General features: G+C 34.6%; 1 protein-coding gene across 34 annotated transcripts in view; it reads right to left on the bottom strand.

Moving 5' to 3' along the window:
* The window catches only part of LOC121431651 (phosphoinositide 3-kinase adapter protein 1-like), a 127610-nt gene that overhangs the window by 77048 nt on the left and 33948 nt on the right, over window positions 1-16614 (bottom strand). For 24 of the 34 annotated variants that reach the window (XM_041629255.1, XM_041629261.1, XM_041629256.1 and 21 more), the window contains exons 5-9: window positions 16324-16371; window positions 13198-13245; window positions 11961-12005; window positions 10058-10105; window positions 3391-3441 (exon numbers count right to left, since the gene is read on the bottom strand). In XM_041629255.1, coding sequence (XP_041485189.1) covers window positions 3391-3441; window positions 10058-10105; window positions 11961-12005; window positions 13198-13245; window positions 16324-16371 — 240 coding nt within the window. The remainder of the gene's footprint in view (window positions 1-3390; window positions 3442-10057; window positions 10106-11960; window positions 12006-13197; window positions 13246-16323; window positions 16372-16614) is intronic. The other 10 variants (XM_041629282.1, XM_041629284.1, XM_041629277.1 and 7 more) reach the window with 3 other exon arrangements.

The following is a 16614-nucleotide window of genomic DNA, read 5'->3' as shown; positions in this document are numbered from 1 at the left end:
ATTCATATTTTTTTTTAAATTCAAATTAGCTTTTTATTGGGTTGGACTTGACTTTTAAATACTGTTCAATACACCAATGGGAAAGTTAGTTTGGGTGAAATATTCCATAACTAGTGAAGAGTCTGATATGGTGTCCTTGAAATAGGCTTGATGATCAGGTGATATTGCCATGAATTTCACAAAGATTGGTTGCTAATTTGAAGGCTTCTCCATTGTTTAAGTGACTTTGAATGTGAACAGGGTAAATTTTTCATTAGTAGATTTTACAGATCTTTTATTTCGGTCAACAAATCAGAAAATTTGGTTACAAATTTGAACAATTTATCTCTTTTTTTGCTGGCCTACACACTAAGAATTTTTTGCACCCTCAATGAATAAAATTGTGATCTTACACCCTAAAAGGGAAAAAACACAAAAATTTACCTTTAATAATTTTTTGCACCAAGAAATGCTTGTATGCACTGTAAAATATGCAACTTTTCACCTTTTCGGTGCTGCAACTTTTCACCTATTACTGTGCATAATACTTGATGTTTAAAAAACATTCAATTCTGCACCCTACATGGTGCATATAGCTAATGGCTGCACCCTTAAAGGTGCACAAATGAGCATAATTGCCGTCATTAGCACCACCCTTGAGGTGCTGCTAGCTGCTATTGCACCCTAACTCCGAGGTGTTGAATTGAACCTTATTTCTCATTCTGACTGGTGCACATAGAGAAAAATGTATGAATCATGGATATTCAGTATGTACATATACCAATGCAACTAGACCAACAGATAAAGGTTATTACATCTGAATGTCATAGAATTTGAGACCAATGCTGTCAACTTCACAGCAAATTGTCTATTTTTAGACCAAGCTCTGTTTTGCAAGACTTGCTATTAACAAAAAAAAAATGCTAAAAAATTAGTAAATGATACCATTTGCTTCTTAAACCAATTAAGTATGAAAGAAACTATTCAATTTGCCATTATGAAACATGACTGTAGAAAGACACCTTATTGATAGGTTTTATTATTCATGGGTGTAATGAGATGAGTTGTTTACATATACTGCAAGTATGTACACCTCTTTGCATGCGAGGTAAGGCGCGGCACTATCCGAAGTTATCAAATAAAGGATTAGTCAACTTGTGTTATGGAACCTTAACATTTTGTCTTCATGTCATTATTTGTATGGGAATACAAATCACAACAATGGGCCCTTCTTTTACACTTCTCATCCCTCAATAGGGGTCCGTTTCGTTAAGAGTTATAACTATGGCAACTTTGGTATTATGGCAACTTCCACGAAAACCTTCATTGTGATTGGCTGCTAAGCCATGCTACCATGGTGCACTGCAAAAACGCCGGTGTTAATCTAACACCAGCCTGGTATCTAATGTATATTGGTACACACCAGAGAGGTGTTGAAACAGCACCGATTTGGCATCAGGCTAACACCAATTTGGTATTTAAGCAACATCAATTAGTGTTAACTCTTTGCATGCTGAATTAATTTTGGGGGTTTGATAATGGCAATTGTTTCCATGTTAATTTCTTTAATTCATTACTATTATTATGTAGATGTTATCCAAGAACTATTACCTTTTATTAGCTTATCTAAAACTAATCATTTGTTTAATTTAATTGTATTAATGTGCAAAATTGCAACATTAGCGCGCAAAGGGTTAAACCAATACTGGTTTGGTTCTTCTCTGGTGTGGACTGATATAGATAATTGGCTGGTGTTAAATTAACACCGGCGTTTTTGCAGTGTAGTTGCCAAAGTTACACCTTGTACTTGTACTTTGTGAAATGGGCCCAAGTGCTATTCTATCTCATTCTCAGCATCCTTTTGTTCTATCTTACTCCCTCTCCCTACATCTTCATTTTTTTCTGTTTTCCCTCACTTTGAATTCTCTCTTTTTCAACCTGAACTCTTCTCCCATTTTTACCATATTTTCCCCCCACTCAAATTGACTGGGGTATCATATATAGTTCAGAGCGTAAATGAAAAAAAAATGGAAAAGGTTTGATGACAGAGTGCACACCTTGGGGCCGTTTCATAAAGATGTTCGCATGTTAAGAGTGACTCAACAAGTACAACTGGTGAACCTTTCTTATATGCTAAACACTCATCAATAATCATTTAATGGTGAATATCATTTACCAGAAGAAAGGATCACCAGTCATCCTTAAAGTCAGTTACTAACAGCTTTATGAAACGAGCCCCTGGCTTGACATGGGCCCCGTAACATAAACCCTAGTGATTGATAGTGGAGCCAAGTTTTATGATTAATCATACATATTAATCAATGCAATCACTTACAGACATCAGCTTTACTATCAATCACTAAGTTTTGTGTAACAGGGGCCCCGAAGTGTCATGTTAGACCAAAGGTTACTTAAGGTTAATAACTTCATTATGAATTAAACCGTGATCTTCAAATGAATATATTAATCAAACACAGTCAGCACATCATCTTGAAGCCTGCAACCAAGACTAGATGGGAAACTGGCTGCTGTTATAAAAGTATTGCCTGTCAGATTGTTTTCAAGAGACTTTTAAGTTCATATACTAGTAACCTGTTTTTTTTCTGCTTGTCTGATTTTTGCGCATACATTTGTAATTCCGAAGCTTCGTTATTCTGAAGGTTCGTTATTCCGAAGGTTCGCATTTCCAAAGGTTCGTAATTCCTAAGGTTCGTTATTCCAAAAATGAAGTGAGGTTCGTGATTCAGAAGGTTAGTTAGTCCGAAAACTAAATGATTAACGAACCTTATTTCGTTTTCGGATTATCGAACCTTTGGAATAACGCCACAAATGTTCTGATTAACAAACCCTTTTACGTTTTCGGATTAACGAACATCGAGGTATAGGCAATTTACATGTTTCGGAATTATGAACCTTCGGAATAGAGAACCTTCTGAATTACGTAGTGTAACCGATTTTTGTGGGGGAAACTTTTAAGATATTATTTTCTGGCTGTCTTCATAGGCCCCAGACATTTATGAAATCTTAATTTGCCAGTGGAAGAATTACAATAAATAATAAATGTAGCCAGTAACGTTGCTTATGTTCATGCCGAACATACATCTTGTCTACAGGTTTTATAATGATGCACTAACTTAAGGGCAATTCCACAAAATGATCAACCTTTTTGTACATCCGACCCCCATTTTTCTCAAGTTTTACTTCACTTCATAAACTGACCAAGTCATCGTCCTTTGAGAACATTGCAGATGGTCAAAAGAACAAGAAATCAGAGACAGAAAATGTCATAAAGGTCCCGCATATCGGGGGGTTGAATGTACATATTTTGTGGAAATGCCCTTAAACAAATATATAACATGGAAAAGTAAATATAGGTATAATGAGAGTCATATCTCATTAAATCATGCTCACCTGGAAAGAGGTCATATGTATTATCAGTTTCATCAGGCGCTAAAAGATGATCTATTTTAAAGAAATAACATGCAAATTTGAAAATACATAAATCAATTATTACCAAACTTTTTTAATTCATGTCTCCACATCATTGTCTATTACTAAAGTAAGCCATTGGCTTACTCAACACCTTGTTGGTAGAGGTACCATTCTTTGGGGAAAATATGAGAATATAATTTGAAGAGAAAAATGCAAAACATGCAACTTTGTTTACTTCTCTCTGCATCTTATTTCTGTTTCATCCTTTTCTCCTCTTTGGGAACTTTTCCATGCACTTTTCTTGGTTCTTTTTCTTACACTTATTTCTTTTCTCCTTGCTTATTTTTTCCCTCCTCTTCTCCTATTCTTCTACATCTTCTTTAAAGGAAAAGTCCACCCCAGCAAAAAGTTGATTTGAATAAAAAGAGAATAATCCAACAAGCATATCACTGAAAATTTAATCAAAATCGGATGTAAAATAATAAAGTTATGACATTTTGAAATTTCGCTTAATTTCACAAAATAGTTATATGCACATCTTGGTCGGTAATCGGTATGCAAATGAGACTGATGACATAATCCACTCACTATAACTTTTGTATTTTATTATGAAATTTTCTAATTTTCTCCAGTGTCTAGTGAAACAACAATTAATTCCTCCCAAAAAATGTGGCATTAACATTGTTTGATATATATGTTTAAGTCAAGTTGGTACTTATTATCAAATCTGTAATAAATGAAATATTGTTTAATTCAAAGTATAATACACAAAAGAAATAGTAAGGGACATCATTGACTGTCATATTTGCATGTCACTGAGTTGTGCATATCACTGTTATGTGAAAAAAAGGGGGACCTTAAAATGTCATAACTTTCTCATTTTACATCCGATTTTGATGAAATTTTCAGCATCATGCTAGTTTGGTTTTTCTCCATTTATTCAAATCAACATTTTCCTGGGGTGGACTTGACCTTTAATCCTTCTCCTCTCCTTTCCACTCCCTTCCCCTTTCTCCTCCTCCCATTCCTTCTTTATCATCTTCTCCTCATCTCATCCTCAATCTTCTCCTTTATATTCTTCTAACACTCCTCTTTTTGTTCTTCTCATTCTCCTCCTTCTCCTTATTCTTTACCTATTTCCTCTTCTTCCCCTCTTCACATCTTCTTTCCTTTCATCTTTCATCCTACCACTTAACCATTGTGTCATCTTTTTCATTTTCTTCAAGAGAATAACCACTCTCAGTCTGATATCTTCTTCATATTCACAATTGTTCCTTTTCTTTTCCATTTTCTTCATTCTTTGAATTTTCAATTTGTGCATTTCATAATACATGGGCAACCAATTTTTCATGATCATTTGAGGGGGATTCATAATTGAACAAGTGGAATGCCTCTGGCCGTCTCACCTGCATCACACGGTTCAATATAGCAGCAGTGCTGACTTTGAATACTACTCTAACTCACACAAGATGTTCAGTGATACATGGTTACTCTTATGTCCACTTTTTATGAATGAGACCAATAAACTTACAGAGATATGATGGTTATTCAACAAAAAACCCCAACATAGCCAAAGTTCATTGACCTTACATGACCTTTGACCTTGATCATGTGACCTGAAACTCGAACAGGATGTTCAGTGATACTTGATTACTCTTATGTACAAGTTTCATGAATCAGATCCATAAACTTTCAAAGTTATGATGGTAATTCAACAGATACACCCAATTCGGCCAAAGTTCATTGACCTTTGACCTTGGTCATGTGACCTGAAACACGCACAGGATGTTCAGTGATATTTGATTACTCATATGTCCAAGTTTAATGAACTAGACTAATAAACTTTCAAAGTTATGATGGTAATTCAACAGATACCCCCGATTCGGCCAAAGTTCATTGACCCTATATGACCTTTGACCTTAATCATTAGACCTGAAACTTGCACAAAATATTCAGTGATGCTTGATTACTATTGTGTCCAAGTTTCATGAATCAGATCCATAAACTTTCAAAGTTATGATGGGAATTCAACAGATATCCCCAATTCGGCCAAAGTTCATTGACCCTAAATGACCTTTGACCTTGGTCATGTGACGTGAAACTCATGCAGGATGTTCAGTGATACTTGAATAACCTTATGTCCAAGTTTCATGAACTAGGTCTATATATTTTCTAAGTTATGATGACATTTCAAAAACTTAACCTCAGGTTAAGATTTTGATGTTGATTCCTCCAACATGGTCTAAGTTCATTGACCCTAAATGACCTTTGACCTTGGTCATGTGACATGAAACTCTAATAGGATGTTCAGTAATACTTGATTAACCTTATGGCCAAGTTTCATGAACTAGGTCCATATACTTTCTAAGTTATGATGTCATTTCAAAAACTTAACCTCAGGTTAAGATTTGATGTTGACGCCGCCGCCGCCGTCGGAAAAGCGGCGCCTATAGTCTCATTCTGCTTCGCAGGTGAGACAAAAATGAAAGAAATATACACCGTGGTTGACCCGAATGAGTGACATTACAATAGGGGGCAACTTGCACACATATATTACGAAACAAATAATTCAAATCCCCCTTTTAACCCGCAAACACACAAGTCACAGGTTACAATTCTTATGATTACGGAGAGCTTAACATACAGGAATGATTGTGTATTATCATTCAGACATCAAATCAAATGGATTATTTCTGTCAGAGCCTAATCATGTATATGAACATGTCTCGAAAGCAAAAACAAAATTAACAAAACAAAACATCACTTTCTTCAACAAAGAAATCTTGGATTAAATTTGTTCAGCGAAATGTATTTTTCATGCATACACCTAAAGAATGAAGTTAGTATGTAGCATAGAGAAAAGCATAACACTTAACCTTCATGAGTTACCTGCAATGGAGATAAACGAGACAATGAGATATAAAGCAGATAGATTATGAATAAATTGTTAAATGCTTTGTAAATCATAACAATGCAAACATAAATAGAAACATGCAAAATGATTAATATTCATCTACATTTGGAACAGTATTGATAAGTACACTGTAGATATACTGTGGATCTGTATAACAAGGCCCAGGGTTCTAAACCCACACAGATGGCACCATCTCCTCTGGCCAGGCATCAGTGTTATAGCTACAGTGGACGGCAGTGGCCGGGCCAAATTGGCACAGAAGATTTCTGACCACCACTCTCATCATGAAAAACACTGCTTCCGTCCACCACTATTTTCAAATGAAAAGTGTCAGAACTAACTCCTTGCAAAGAGGAATTGCACTTGCGTTTTTACATCTTTAATCTTGTTTTATTTGCATAATTTGCTTAAAACATTCTTATATTTGATTAATGTTAGTTTATTTTCAATGATTTGCTCATGACAGATTGTTATTATATTGATGTTCCTTCCCTTTTGGCTTGGCGTTGCTGGCTTTCCGTAGTTGAGGTTATTCAGACAAATCAGGTAACAAAGGCCTAAATAATTTCCCATAGACTCGTGTGTTAAGTGGCACTAAAAATCTTACAAAGGATGAAATTCGAGGGTTGAATGTTTACTACCAGTGGATAGAATACATGTCTGACATTCCATATCTAACCAGAAAAGGCTACCTCGACTGGCTCATTTTAAACATAAATCGGCATTCATGAAGACTACACCTGACAGGATCAAATTCATCACTTGAGAGAGTAAATTCGCCCTAATTCTTACGCCAATAAAAAAATAGTTCCAACGTGATATCTTTCCAATTTGGAAAGTTCAGTAGGTACCCTCCCTAGAATCAGTATTAGATTGTCAGTCATATTCATTCATTTTTGTCAATAAGCAATATCAAATACAAAAATTGAGAATGGGTTGGCTCGAATTAATATCTTTTGCCTGCCAGTTGTAATTAGGCCTGTGTAACCATCACAATTCTTTGTTAGATGGGACCCAAGTAAGTTGTTTCAATATCAAAAGTTGTGTCCATCATCTGTTTTTGCAGCTGCCTCAAATATTCACTTGAAAAGTTGACCTTTTAATGCGGTTCCACAAGGCTCATGCATGTTTTTTGCAAAAGACGTTAATGTCACACCATGGCAATCTTTTTTCCTTGGTTTCATTTAATATATCTCCTGAAGACCATTTTGAAAACCATTTTTTTGTCCCATAGCCTTCACAAAATGGTAATCATTTACTTAAATAGGAGTGGGCTAAACATGGGTCAAAAATACTTTTTTTGTCATTTCAATATGGGAACAGTTTTTTTTATTCCTTGTAATGTATCTCTAGAGGAATAAAAGCGATATAGCTCTATGAAGCTGCTTCCTATTGTTGACCTCGTACCATCTAATATCCAAGAACCCCAGGAAGATAAAACCTGCTTTTTGGCTGAAAAAAGGCTATAAAAATTGGAAAAATTAGGTATAATTACCTTTTAACTCTACAAATAATGGTTTAAAAGTACTAATTATAGGAAAAACAAATTGCCTACCCCCAAACACATATGAATAGACACCAAAACCAAAGAAAAAGACCACCAAATGAAGAAGTTGTGGCCAAAACTGTGATTTTGGGGGGTTTTGGCGGCCATTTTGGATTTTGGCCCGGCACACTTTTTTCTCGGACCCGAGACAAAAAATATTGTCATTTCATGTTGAGATAAGGTAAAAGGAACACAAAAAAACTATTCCCACAGTAAAACCAAAAATCACCCATTTAAAGCCCACTCCTATTACTAAAGATATTTTGTGGAAACTGATAGTTACCTGCTGAAATGAAATCATTTGGACATGGTAACTCTCACTGTTGCTGTATTATTTGCATAATGCATATGGTGATTTTCATGCAAGTCATTGTTATTTTCTCAATAAAGCTAATATTAAGAATCTATAGAATATATAAGCCTATGCATTTAATACACTGGTTGATTATTAACAATGCTGTTTAAGCCATCACACTTAACAACTATTGCAAGTTTAATCTTTTAAACATCTATTAAAACTATTTTACAACTTGTTTAAAATAGTCAATCAATAGATGTTAGAGTGACTGGTGATCCTTTCTTTTGGTAAATGATATACACCAGCTTTACATAGGTGTTGATTCACTTGCTACGAAGTGGTCACCAGTCTTTTATAAAGTTGCATATTAAGTTTAAAGAAACAACCACTAGGTTGCTCAATACACTGTACAAACGCCGTTTCAAATTTCAAGCATGTTGTTCAAGCCCATCACTTTAACAACTTTTTTGCAAACTTTTAAACAAGTAGTTTTATCGTCTATTATCATACTGGCCTGTCACTTTATGAAATGTTGTTTAAACTATTAAAGAATTGTTGTTTAATCTCTTTCAATCAACTTGGTTAAAAGTTTAAACAATAGTTGTTAAAGTGACGGCCTTAAAATTTTGAACAGCATTTTTACAGTGTATATCACAGATGAAAATTGCTACAGCTCATACTCTGTGTATTAAGAAATTATTATATAAGGAATAAGTATATTGATTTAAAAATTCATAGATCTGTAAGGATTATATTTTTGTAAATTCAGTTTGTTCATAGCTTAGATGCCACTAAAGCAAATAAAGAAAATATCAAATAAACAAAACAGAATTAAAAGGCAAAATTGGCTTGTATTGTAATAAGCAAAATCAGGCATTAAATAAAAGCTAATGATGACATAGCATTATAAAGACAGAAAAATATCATAAAATCATAATCATTTTTAATAAATTTTAATGATAATCGCAAGAATATTGAAAGTCCAAAATGTTTATGGACCTGTTCTTTTGACAATTTGTAAGCTTATAAGGAGAGTGAGGATACCAGATCCGCAAAAGACCAAATGATAATTTAGCTAAATTGGTAACTGGGTATTGGACCTAGTGTAACATAGTGATAGAACAAACTGCAATAACCAAAATTGACAATAGAGTGAATAGACCAAATGGGTCTTTCCAAATATCAGTCATTTATGACCCGGCACTAACCTAATTTTGGTCAAAGTTAAATTTTGTTTTTTTTGCATATTCTGAAAGCCTGTCATTAACTCTACATGTATATAGAATTACCAAATTTCTGATCAAAATTCTGAATTTCTAAAGAAGATCCCACTTAACTTTCGCAAAGAAATGGCCCATACAGGCAAATATTTGACTTATTGAAAGTTGACTTACCGTACTTCAGCAAATGACAAGTCATCCTTTCATATCTTAACTAGCAAGGACGCCTTCAATAAAATTTAACTTACAGGTAATTACAATAAAGAGAAAATAAATTTCTTCAAAGGTTCACTCGAAAAGTGTCTTGAAAATGATAAAATTATATCAATAATCAGTTAACACTCTTTTGTATTTTCATCTACTTCATCTATCAAAAACTTCACACAAAACTAAATTGTATTCTACTTTCATTTTTTCTTTGTTCATGAGTTCTCAAAATAAAAAATATATTAACAATATCAAATTGGAATTACAACTCAAATTTGCTCAAACTTCAAATCAAATGAACTTATATTAATCAAAACGATATACATGTTACATTAAGTAGCTTCCTTGGTCGGAATTTGCGCATGCTATCTGTGAGTGAAAATTGGAGCAAGGTTTTGCATATGCAGCAGAATTTATATAACTGTGATGCTGATAATAGTTTTTTTATATATATATCTTACCATCCATAGCTAAATAAAGTTCTTCCTCTTCCTTCGCTGGAACTGGTACTATTCACAAGAAGTTACAATTGGAAGTGATAAATTTTATCCCTTAGGATTGAGTCAATTATATGTTTATATATTGTGATCTATTTTTTCAATGATAAATTCATACCATGGGAGAGGATTTGTGACAAGTGAACATTCTATTCGAGTCAGGGGCCGGGTAGCATAATCGGTCACCCCTCCCCCCATATGACTGTTTTGTTCCCCTCAAAGTTTCTGCAAGCAAGTCATACTCTCTTCCTAAGTTAATACTGGACCATATTACGTATTTGGAAATATGTCAGTGAAAATTGAGCTGAGGGAAAAATATATAAAAAAAAACATTTTTTTAATATTTGAATGTTAAATGTTTATTTGCCTTTTTAATTATACACTCAATTGTTGGTTAAAATTACATGTAACTAGCCAACAGTTGGTAAACTCATATGTTAACCACCATAATACTTTTTTGAAAGTATAAAACTTTAGATATACAGTGTACATACTCCCAGTCTAGATTGCTAATTTTCCTTTTGTAATTATACACCACTGCAGCAGAGAATAAAAACAAAATGTGGAAGATACGATTATGTGGCTGGGGGATTGGTATTTTGGATATTTAATTACTTTGTTTGCTGGAATGATAGTAACCACATGAACCAATTATTGTGACATTCAAACAGATATGACTTCACTTTTTATGGGGGGAGGGGGGCAAATTAAGCTCAAAATTTATCAAAATGGAAAGGCAGTAAAATTTGAGTTTTGTGCAAGCAAGTTTTTAGACAAATAAATAGGAAAAAGGAGATAGAACCAAACTTTGATTGGTCTACATATTCATGTAATTGATTTTAACTGTTATTGGACACCTCAGTTTGCGTATGGGAATCAACAATCCCACACATCGCAATAGGTATCTGGGAATCAAGAGGTTGATAAATCATCATGCTGGTGCAAGAACACCCTTACACAGTAAAAAAAATAGGTTGTTTTAGCCAAACTGCCCGTTGTTTAAAGCTTGTGTATAGTTTTGGTAAATCCACCAAAATGCACCTATCACTATTCCAATTCATTGCTAGCTAATATGAATGGATATGCCCTATAACAGTTATGATGTGGAGGATATAAAATGAAAATGTGTTTTACAGGATAAATTTTGCGATTTTACATGGAAATTTAACTTGATCGGGTCACCCGATCAAATTAAAATATCTGTGTGTTTTTGTCTTTCAATTAAATCCTATTCCAAATCATGGAATGGGCTGAAACTTTCAAGATATGTTCTTTGTCTGTAACTTTTGGATATCTAATCACTAAATTTATAAAATAAGTGCTTGAATGCCCATTTTTTAAAATTAAAACAAGCATCGCCGAGAGAGGGCGCTATATATCCAAGATTTGAATATTTGAAATTTTCTCAGAGAAGTGCAGTTGGAAAAATATCTAACGGTCTCTACGCTTCAGTAAGACTGTCATATTAGATGATATTCGATTATCAATCACATTATTGACCCTTTACCAAAGCTATACACAGGCTTTAAGCCTCCCACTCTAACAACAAGTTGTTTAAGCTTTTTTTTGGAACTGTTAAAACTTTTTAACAACTTGTCTAAAAAAGTTTAAACAGTTGTTTAAAAAGTTTAAACAGTTGTTTAAAAAGTTTAAATAGTTGTTAGAGTGACGGGCTTAAACACAGTGCTTAAAATTTTAAACAGCGTTTTTACAATGTAGCAAAACATTTTCATGCACCTCATCATCGGTGCAGAAACGCCCTTATGCAATGCACTTATACGTGCTGCTAAGGGTGTCGCATGATGTTAAGGGCGTTCTTGCACCAACACAATGAAATCTTCTCAATTTATTCCTTTCCTGTTCTCACCTGGAGGCAACTCCATATCCAGATAAAGTTCATCCCCTTCTGGATCTAAAAGAAGCCAATCCCAATTATTAATTAATTCAATTAATTAACAGTTTATTTGATTGAATGTATAACACTGAGATGGAGTGACATTATATTAGCTATTTTGTTCCATTTGTATGCACGTAATCATTATCATTGCATGAGTTATAATGACGACAATGATGATGGTTATCACTAAATCATCAGTTTAACAATTTTATAATGGAGAGATGATGCATTAAAATTAAATTCGTCTCCAGATCAAAATGTATGACAAAGTCACTTTTCATCAATTTATTTTATCAAGGCGGGGGTATCATCATCAGCATCATCTTTGACAAGATGATTCTTATCATCATCATCATCATACAACTCACTCCTAGATTGTGTTTAAATAAGCTTTTCATTAGTTGAACACAGACACATGGATTAAGTTTTTTTTCTAAGCCAAATCTAATGCTTCCTTTAAGTATGATAGTTTATGGTATAATGTTGTGGGATTTTTTTATTCTTAGCAAGGACATCTTTTGCATACCATATAACCCATTATATCAAAGTTGACGGCATGTGCGATACATCTTACATTTGGCACCTTTTTGTGACCATGTACCCTTCTGGAGTAGTAAAAATGTGACCATAGGTGGTGCTGCACCATCCCGAGTTTACCCAATCTCAAGATTTTAGCCCGATCAGCCCTCTTCATGATTAATCTCGAGATTCAAGAAACCCCGTCTCCACCATCGCAAGAAGAGCAATTCCTGCTCGAGCGAGGCATCGATGCATTATGATCCCAATTATGGTCTGACGCCGTGAATAAATAATTCCGAGTGCGTCTGCACCCACGAATTAGCGCACTATTTTGCAAATAATCCCAAGTTGACTTGGGATTGCAATCTTGAGATTAATCCTACGAACTAGCGCGATAATTGCGTCTCCATTGCAAATAATCTCGAGATTGTTCAGATCGGGATAATTTGCCGGATCAGAAAAAGCGCGTTAATTTGAAAACTCGGGATGGTGCAGACGGCCCTCATATAATATGCTAGTCTCTACCAATAATCGACAACAATAACTTGCCAACATTCGCATGAATGCCAAATGTTTTTGCAGTATGAATGTATCACACTTTTATACATGTAAAAAGCAATTATTATTATGATTATTATACTTGTGAGAATAAAAAAGCTTTTTTGGCTCGGAATGAACAAGATCTCACCTTGCTGGGGAGGTAGGTCCATATCCAAATAAAGCTCTTCTCCTTGTGCTGAAAAAATTTCAATCAACATACCCTAAAATATGAAATACACTTTTCGTTGGATGATTTCGGGAATCAGTTGTAAATCAGGCCAAACTAACCCATCTGGAACTAATAATTTTATGAATATTCAGAATAAACAAATGAGGTTTGATAAACCATTAACCAACTTGAATTACACTGGTTATGATAAATGATTTATCAAAATCAGACGTTCCTAATAACCAGACTTTTTATAAATCCCCCAATATTGTCAATGCACACCAAAACAGGCGCATACTTGTCAAATATTTTTTTTACAGAAATACCTAATTTTTCAAATTTTTTGGATGAAAAACTTTTATTTGTGCTTGTTTTCATTCAACTCGAACCCCCTCCTTTAGAAAATCTTGCGTATGCTACTGCATCAAAAAGGTGTGACCAATAATCATTCTGCATCCCAAATTTGACTTGTATTTAGCGATGTACGTTTTCAGTCATTTTACTCAAAGTGTGCTTGAAGAAAACATCCACTATTTATACATTCCATAATATACTTTTTGCCACCCCACCCAAATAACAAATTAACATTAAAGTTGCAAACTAGGACCAGGAAAAAAACCCTGCACTTTTCCATTTTGTATGCAAGCTGAAACCCGTCACTTCTTTTTCCACTCTGAACATAAATGTAAGCTCAGGTAACAACTTTTTCTCAAAACTGCATACATATCATGTGCATGAACATGCAATTTAAAAGGATCCCTCTAATGCCCTTTTATACAGGATTTTCTTAACCCCGGACTATTGCAAACCCCGTACTATCCTTAACCCCGGACTATTTTTTTTCCTTTTCACACATGCCAAATTGTTATTGCTAACCCCGGATAAGGAATGCTTGCTTTTCACACACGAAACTCGCTAACCCCGGACTAGTGGTTTTTGTCGATCATTCGTAGTACAAGTACTTCACTCGTACACTTTTTACACACGCTACAATTTCCTTAACCCCGTACTATAGGTGGGGCCAAATTGCCATTTAGCCCCACCTATAGTACGGGGTTAAGCTTAGCCCACTTTCGTTTTACACATGCGATCTTAACCCCGTACTATTGCTCTTAGCACCGCAATTGGTGGGATAACCCTGCTTTTTTGCAGGGCCAAATAATCCGTACTATAGGTGGGGTTAGCCCACTTTGCAAAAATGCTGTGTAAAAAGAAAGTGGGCTAAGCTTAACCCCGTACTATAGGTGGGGCTAAATTGCCATTTAGCCCCACCTATAGTACGGGGTTAAGGAAATTTTAGCCTGTGTAAAAAGGGTATTACATTCAATGTGGGACAACTGTGGTCATATTTCTGAATAGAGTGTCAACACCAGTATAAACTTGAATGTATTCCATAAAGTACCAATTTTATAATTAGAATAAAAGCATGCAAACACTAGAGACTGTAAAATTACTTTAAAATGATTTTTTTTTCATGAATATAAATGGCAGAACCAAAACAACTACAATGTAAAACAAGTCAGGGCCCTGTCTTACAATGAGTAGCAATTGATCCGATCAATCGTAACTATGGAAAGCCAGCAATGTCACCATCTTATTAATGCATGTTTGTTCAAAATATTTTCTAGATATAGTGTATATTCATAAATTCATTGTTTTCTTGACAATTTGGAGTTTACCCATTTATTTACAAAGGACATTTTTCAAATTTCTTGTAAAAAAATTATGACACTGATGGATTTCCATAGAGTTACGATGATTGGATCAATTGTAACTCTTTGTAAGACGGGGCCCTGAAATACAATATATCATAGGTGAAGTTGAATATGTGGATACTTTGTCACAAGAGCAAATGAATAAACAGATTACAAAATAACATAGGATTAGCTTTCCACCAGAGTAATAGCCATACACCAAAAAAGATAACAATAAAAGATACAAGTGAAAATTTATTTTTGAAAACAATAATCAGATGGAAGCAACGTGAAGAAGGTTTGTGTGTGTCTAGATTTCTAAAGTTGAATACCCAGAAAGCATTTTTCATGAAAAGTAATAGCGATTTTCATTTAATGACATGCACGGATTTGCAGTAGCTTTCAATCAGTGAATATCACTGAATATAGGTTTCCTGAAATACTTCCCTGGAGGTTTTAATGAAAGGATAAAAGCCTGTTTTATCCGACAGTTACCACAGCAACAATGTCGGCTTCCAAATTTAAACGGCAACATGGATCATGATTGAAAATTCAATTACAAATCACCGAGCACAAACACGATCAGTGTTGCACTGTTCAGTGTCGAAAATAAAAGGCTGTTTATATGCCGATCGCCTTTTGAATTTCCCGCTGTCGTTAGCACAGCTTTAGTGCGCAGTTTGACCCATCACAGAAAAGATCAGTTCAGGCACATGTTTGTGTAGGCTTCCACTGCAAGAGTAAATTTAAAGACGTTTCAAAACTTAACTGTGTTCACTGTCGCATTCACCATGCTCAACGTCATAAAATTTGAGCTGATCGCGTTTTCAAATGCATCTTTTTCGACGTTTAAATTTTCCGCCAAATCATGATTTGAAAGACGTTTATTTTTACGACCAGGAATAGAGAACATTGAACAAACCCTTTGTTTCTCATTATACCCTGCAGGGAATAATTTGCCTGGTATTGCATCACGATTTGCTCCACATTTTTGAAAGACTGCTATACATAAAGTTTTTTGTATCGCATATTTTTACATAGGACTGTACATTACTTAGTTAAGAGCTTTTTCTCTTATGACCAAAAATGCTATTCAAATTTGTAGAGGAAAATTATTCCCTGCCATGTTTTGAAATCACGTTTTCAATCTTGATCCATGTTGCTGATTTAATTTCTAAACTGACACTGAACACATCCTTAGACACCTGCCGGGCTTCTCAGCCAATCAAATTCAAGGAAAGTTGTCAGACGTTAAAAGCTGATGAAAGTCACAAGAGCACATGCATAAAACATTTTTTTAACAGTACTATAGGATTAGTGGTCACACAAGTAATATTCATATTAATAAACAAAAAATGTAATATTAGTGAAAATTACTTTTTGTTTGGAATCAGTACATTTTTTTTCTCACCTGAATCTGGGGGCAGATCCATATCCAAATAAAGATCTTCCTGTGGAGCTGAAATATTCAATTCCAGATAATTCATAAGTGTCATGTTCCCTGAATGAGCCCCAGTCAGCAGATCCAAGAACATGGCACCAAACGCTTGAAAAAAATCTATTACAAAATTTATGCCTTGGAAAAGTTTGACCAAGGCACATCATGGTGGCTATAGACTTTGTTCATTGCAGAACAAAGCGTATTTGACGTAGACTGGAAACAAAGTAAAAATGGCAGGGACCAAGTAGTCTGCGAGCACAG

This window comes from Lytechinus variegatus, chromosome 18, assembly GCF_018143015.1.
Source record: "Lytechinus variegatus isolate NC3 chromosome 18, Lvar_3.0, whole genome shotgun sequence".
NCBI classification, from domain to species: domain Eukaryota; kingdom Metazoa; phylum Echinodermata; class Echinoidea; order Temnopleuroida; family Toxopneustidae; genus Lytechinus; species Lytechinus variegatus.
This window is presented reverse-complemented; position numbering and strand designations above follow the sequence as displayed.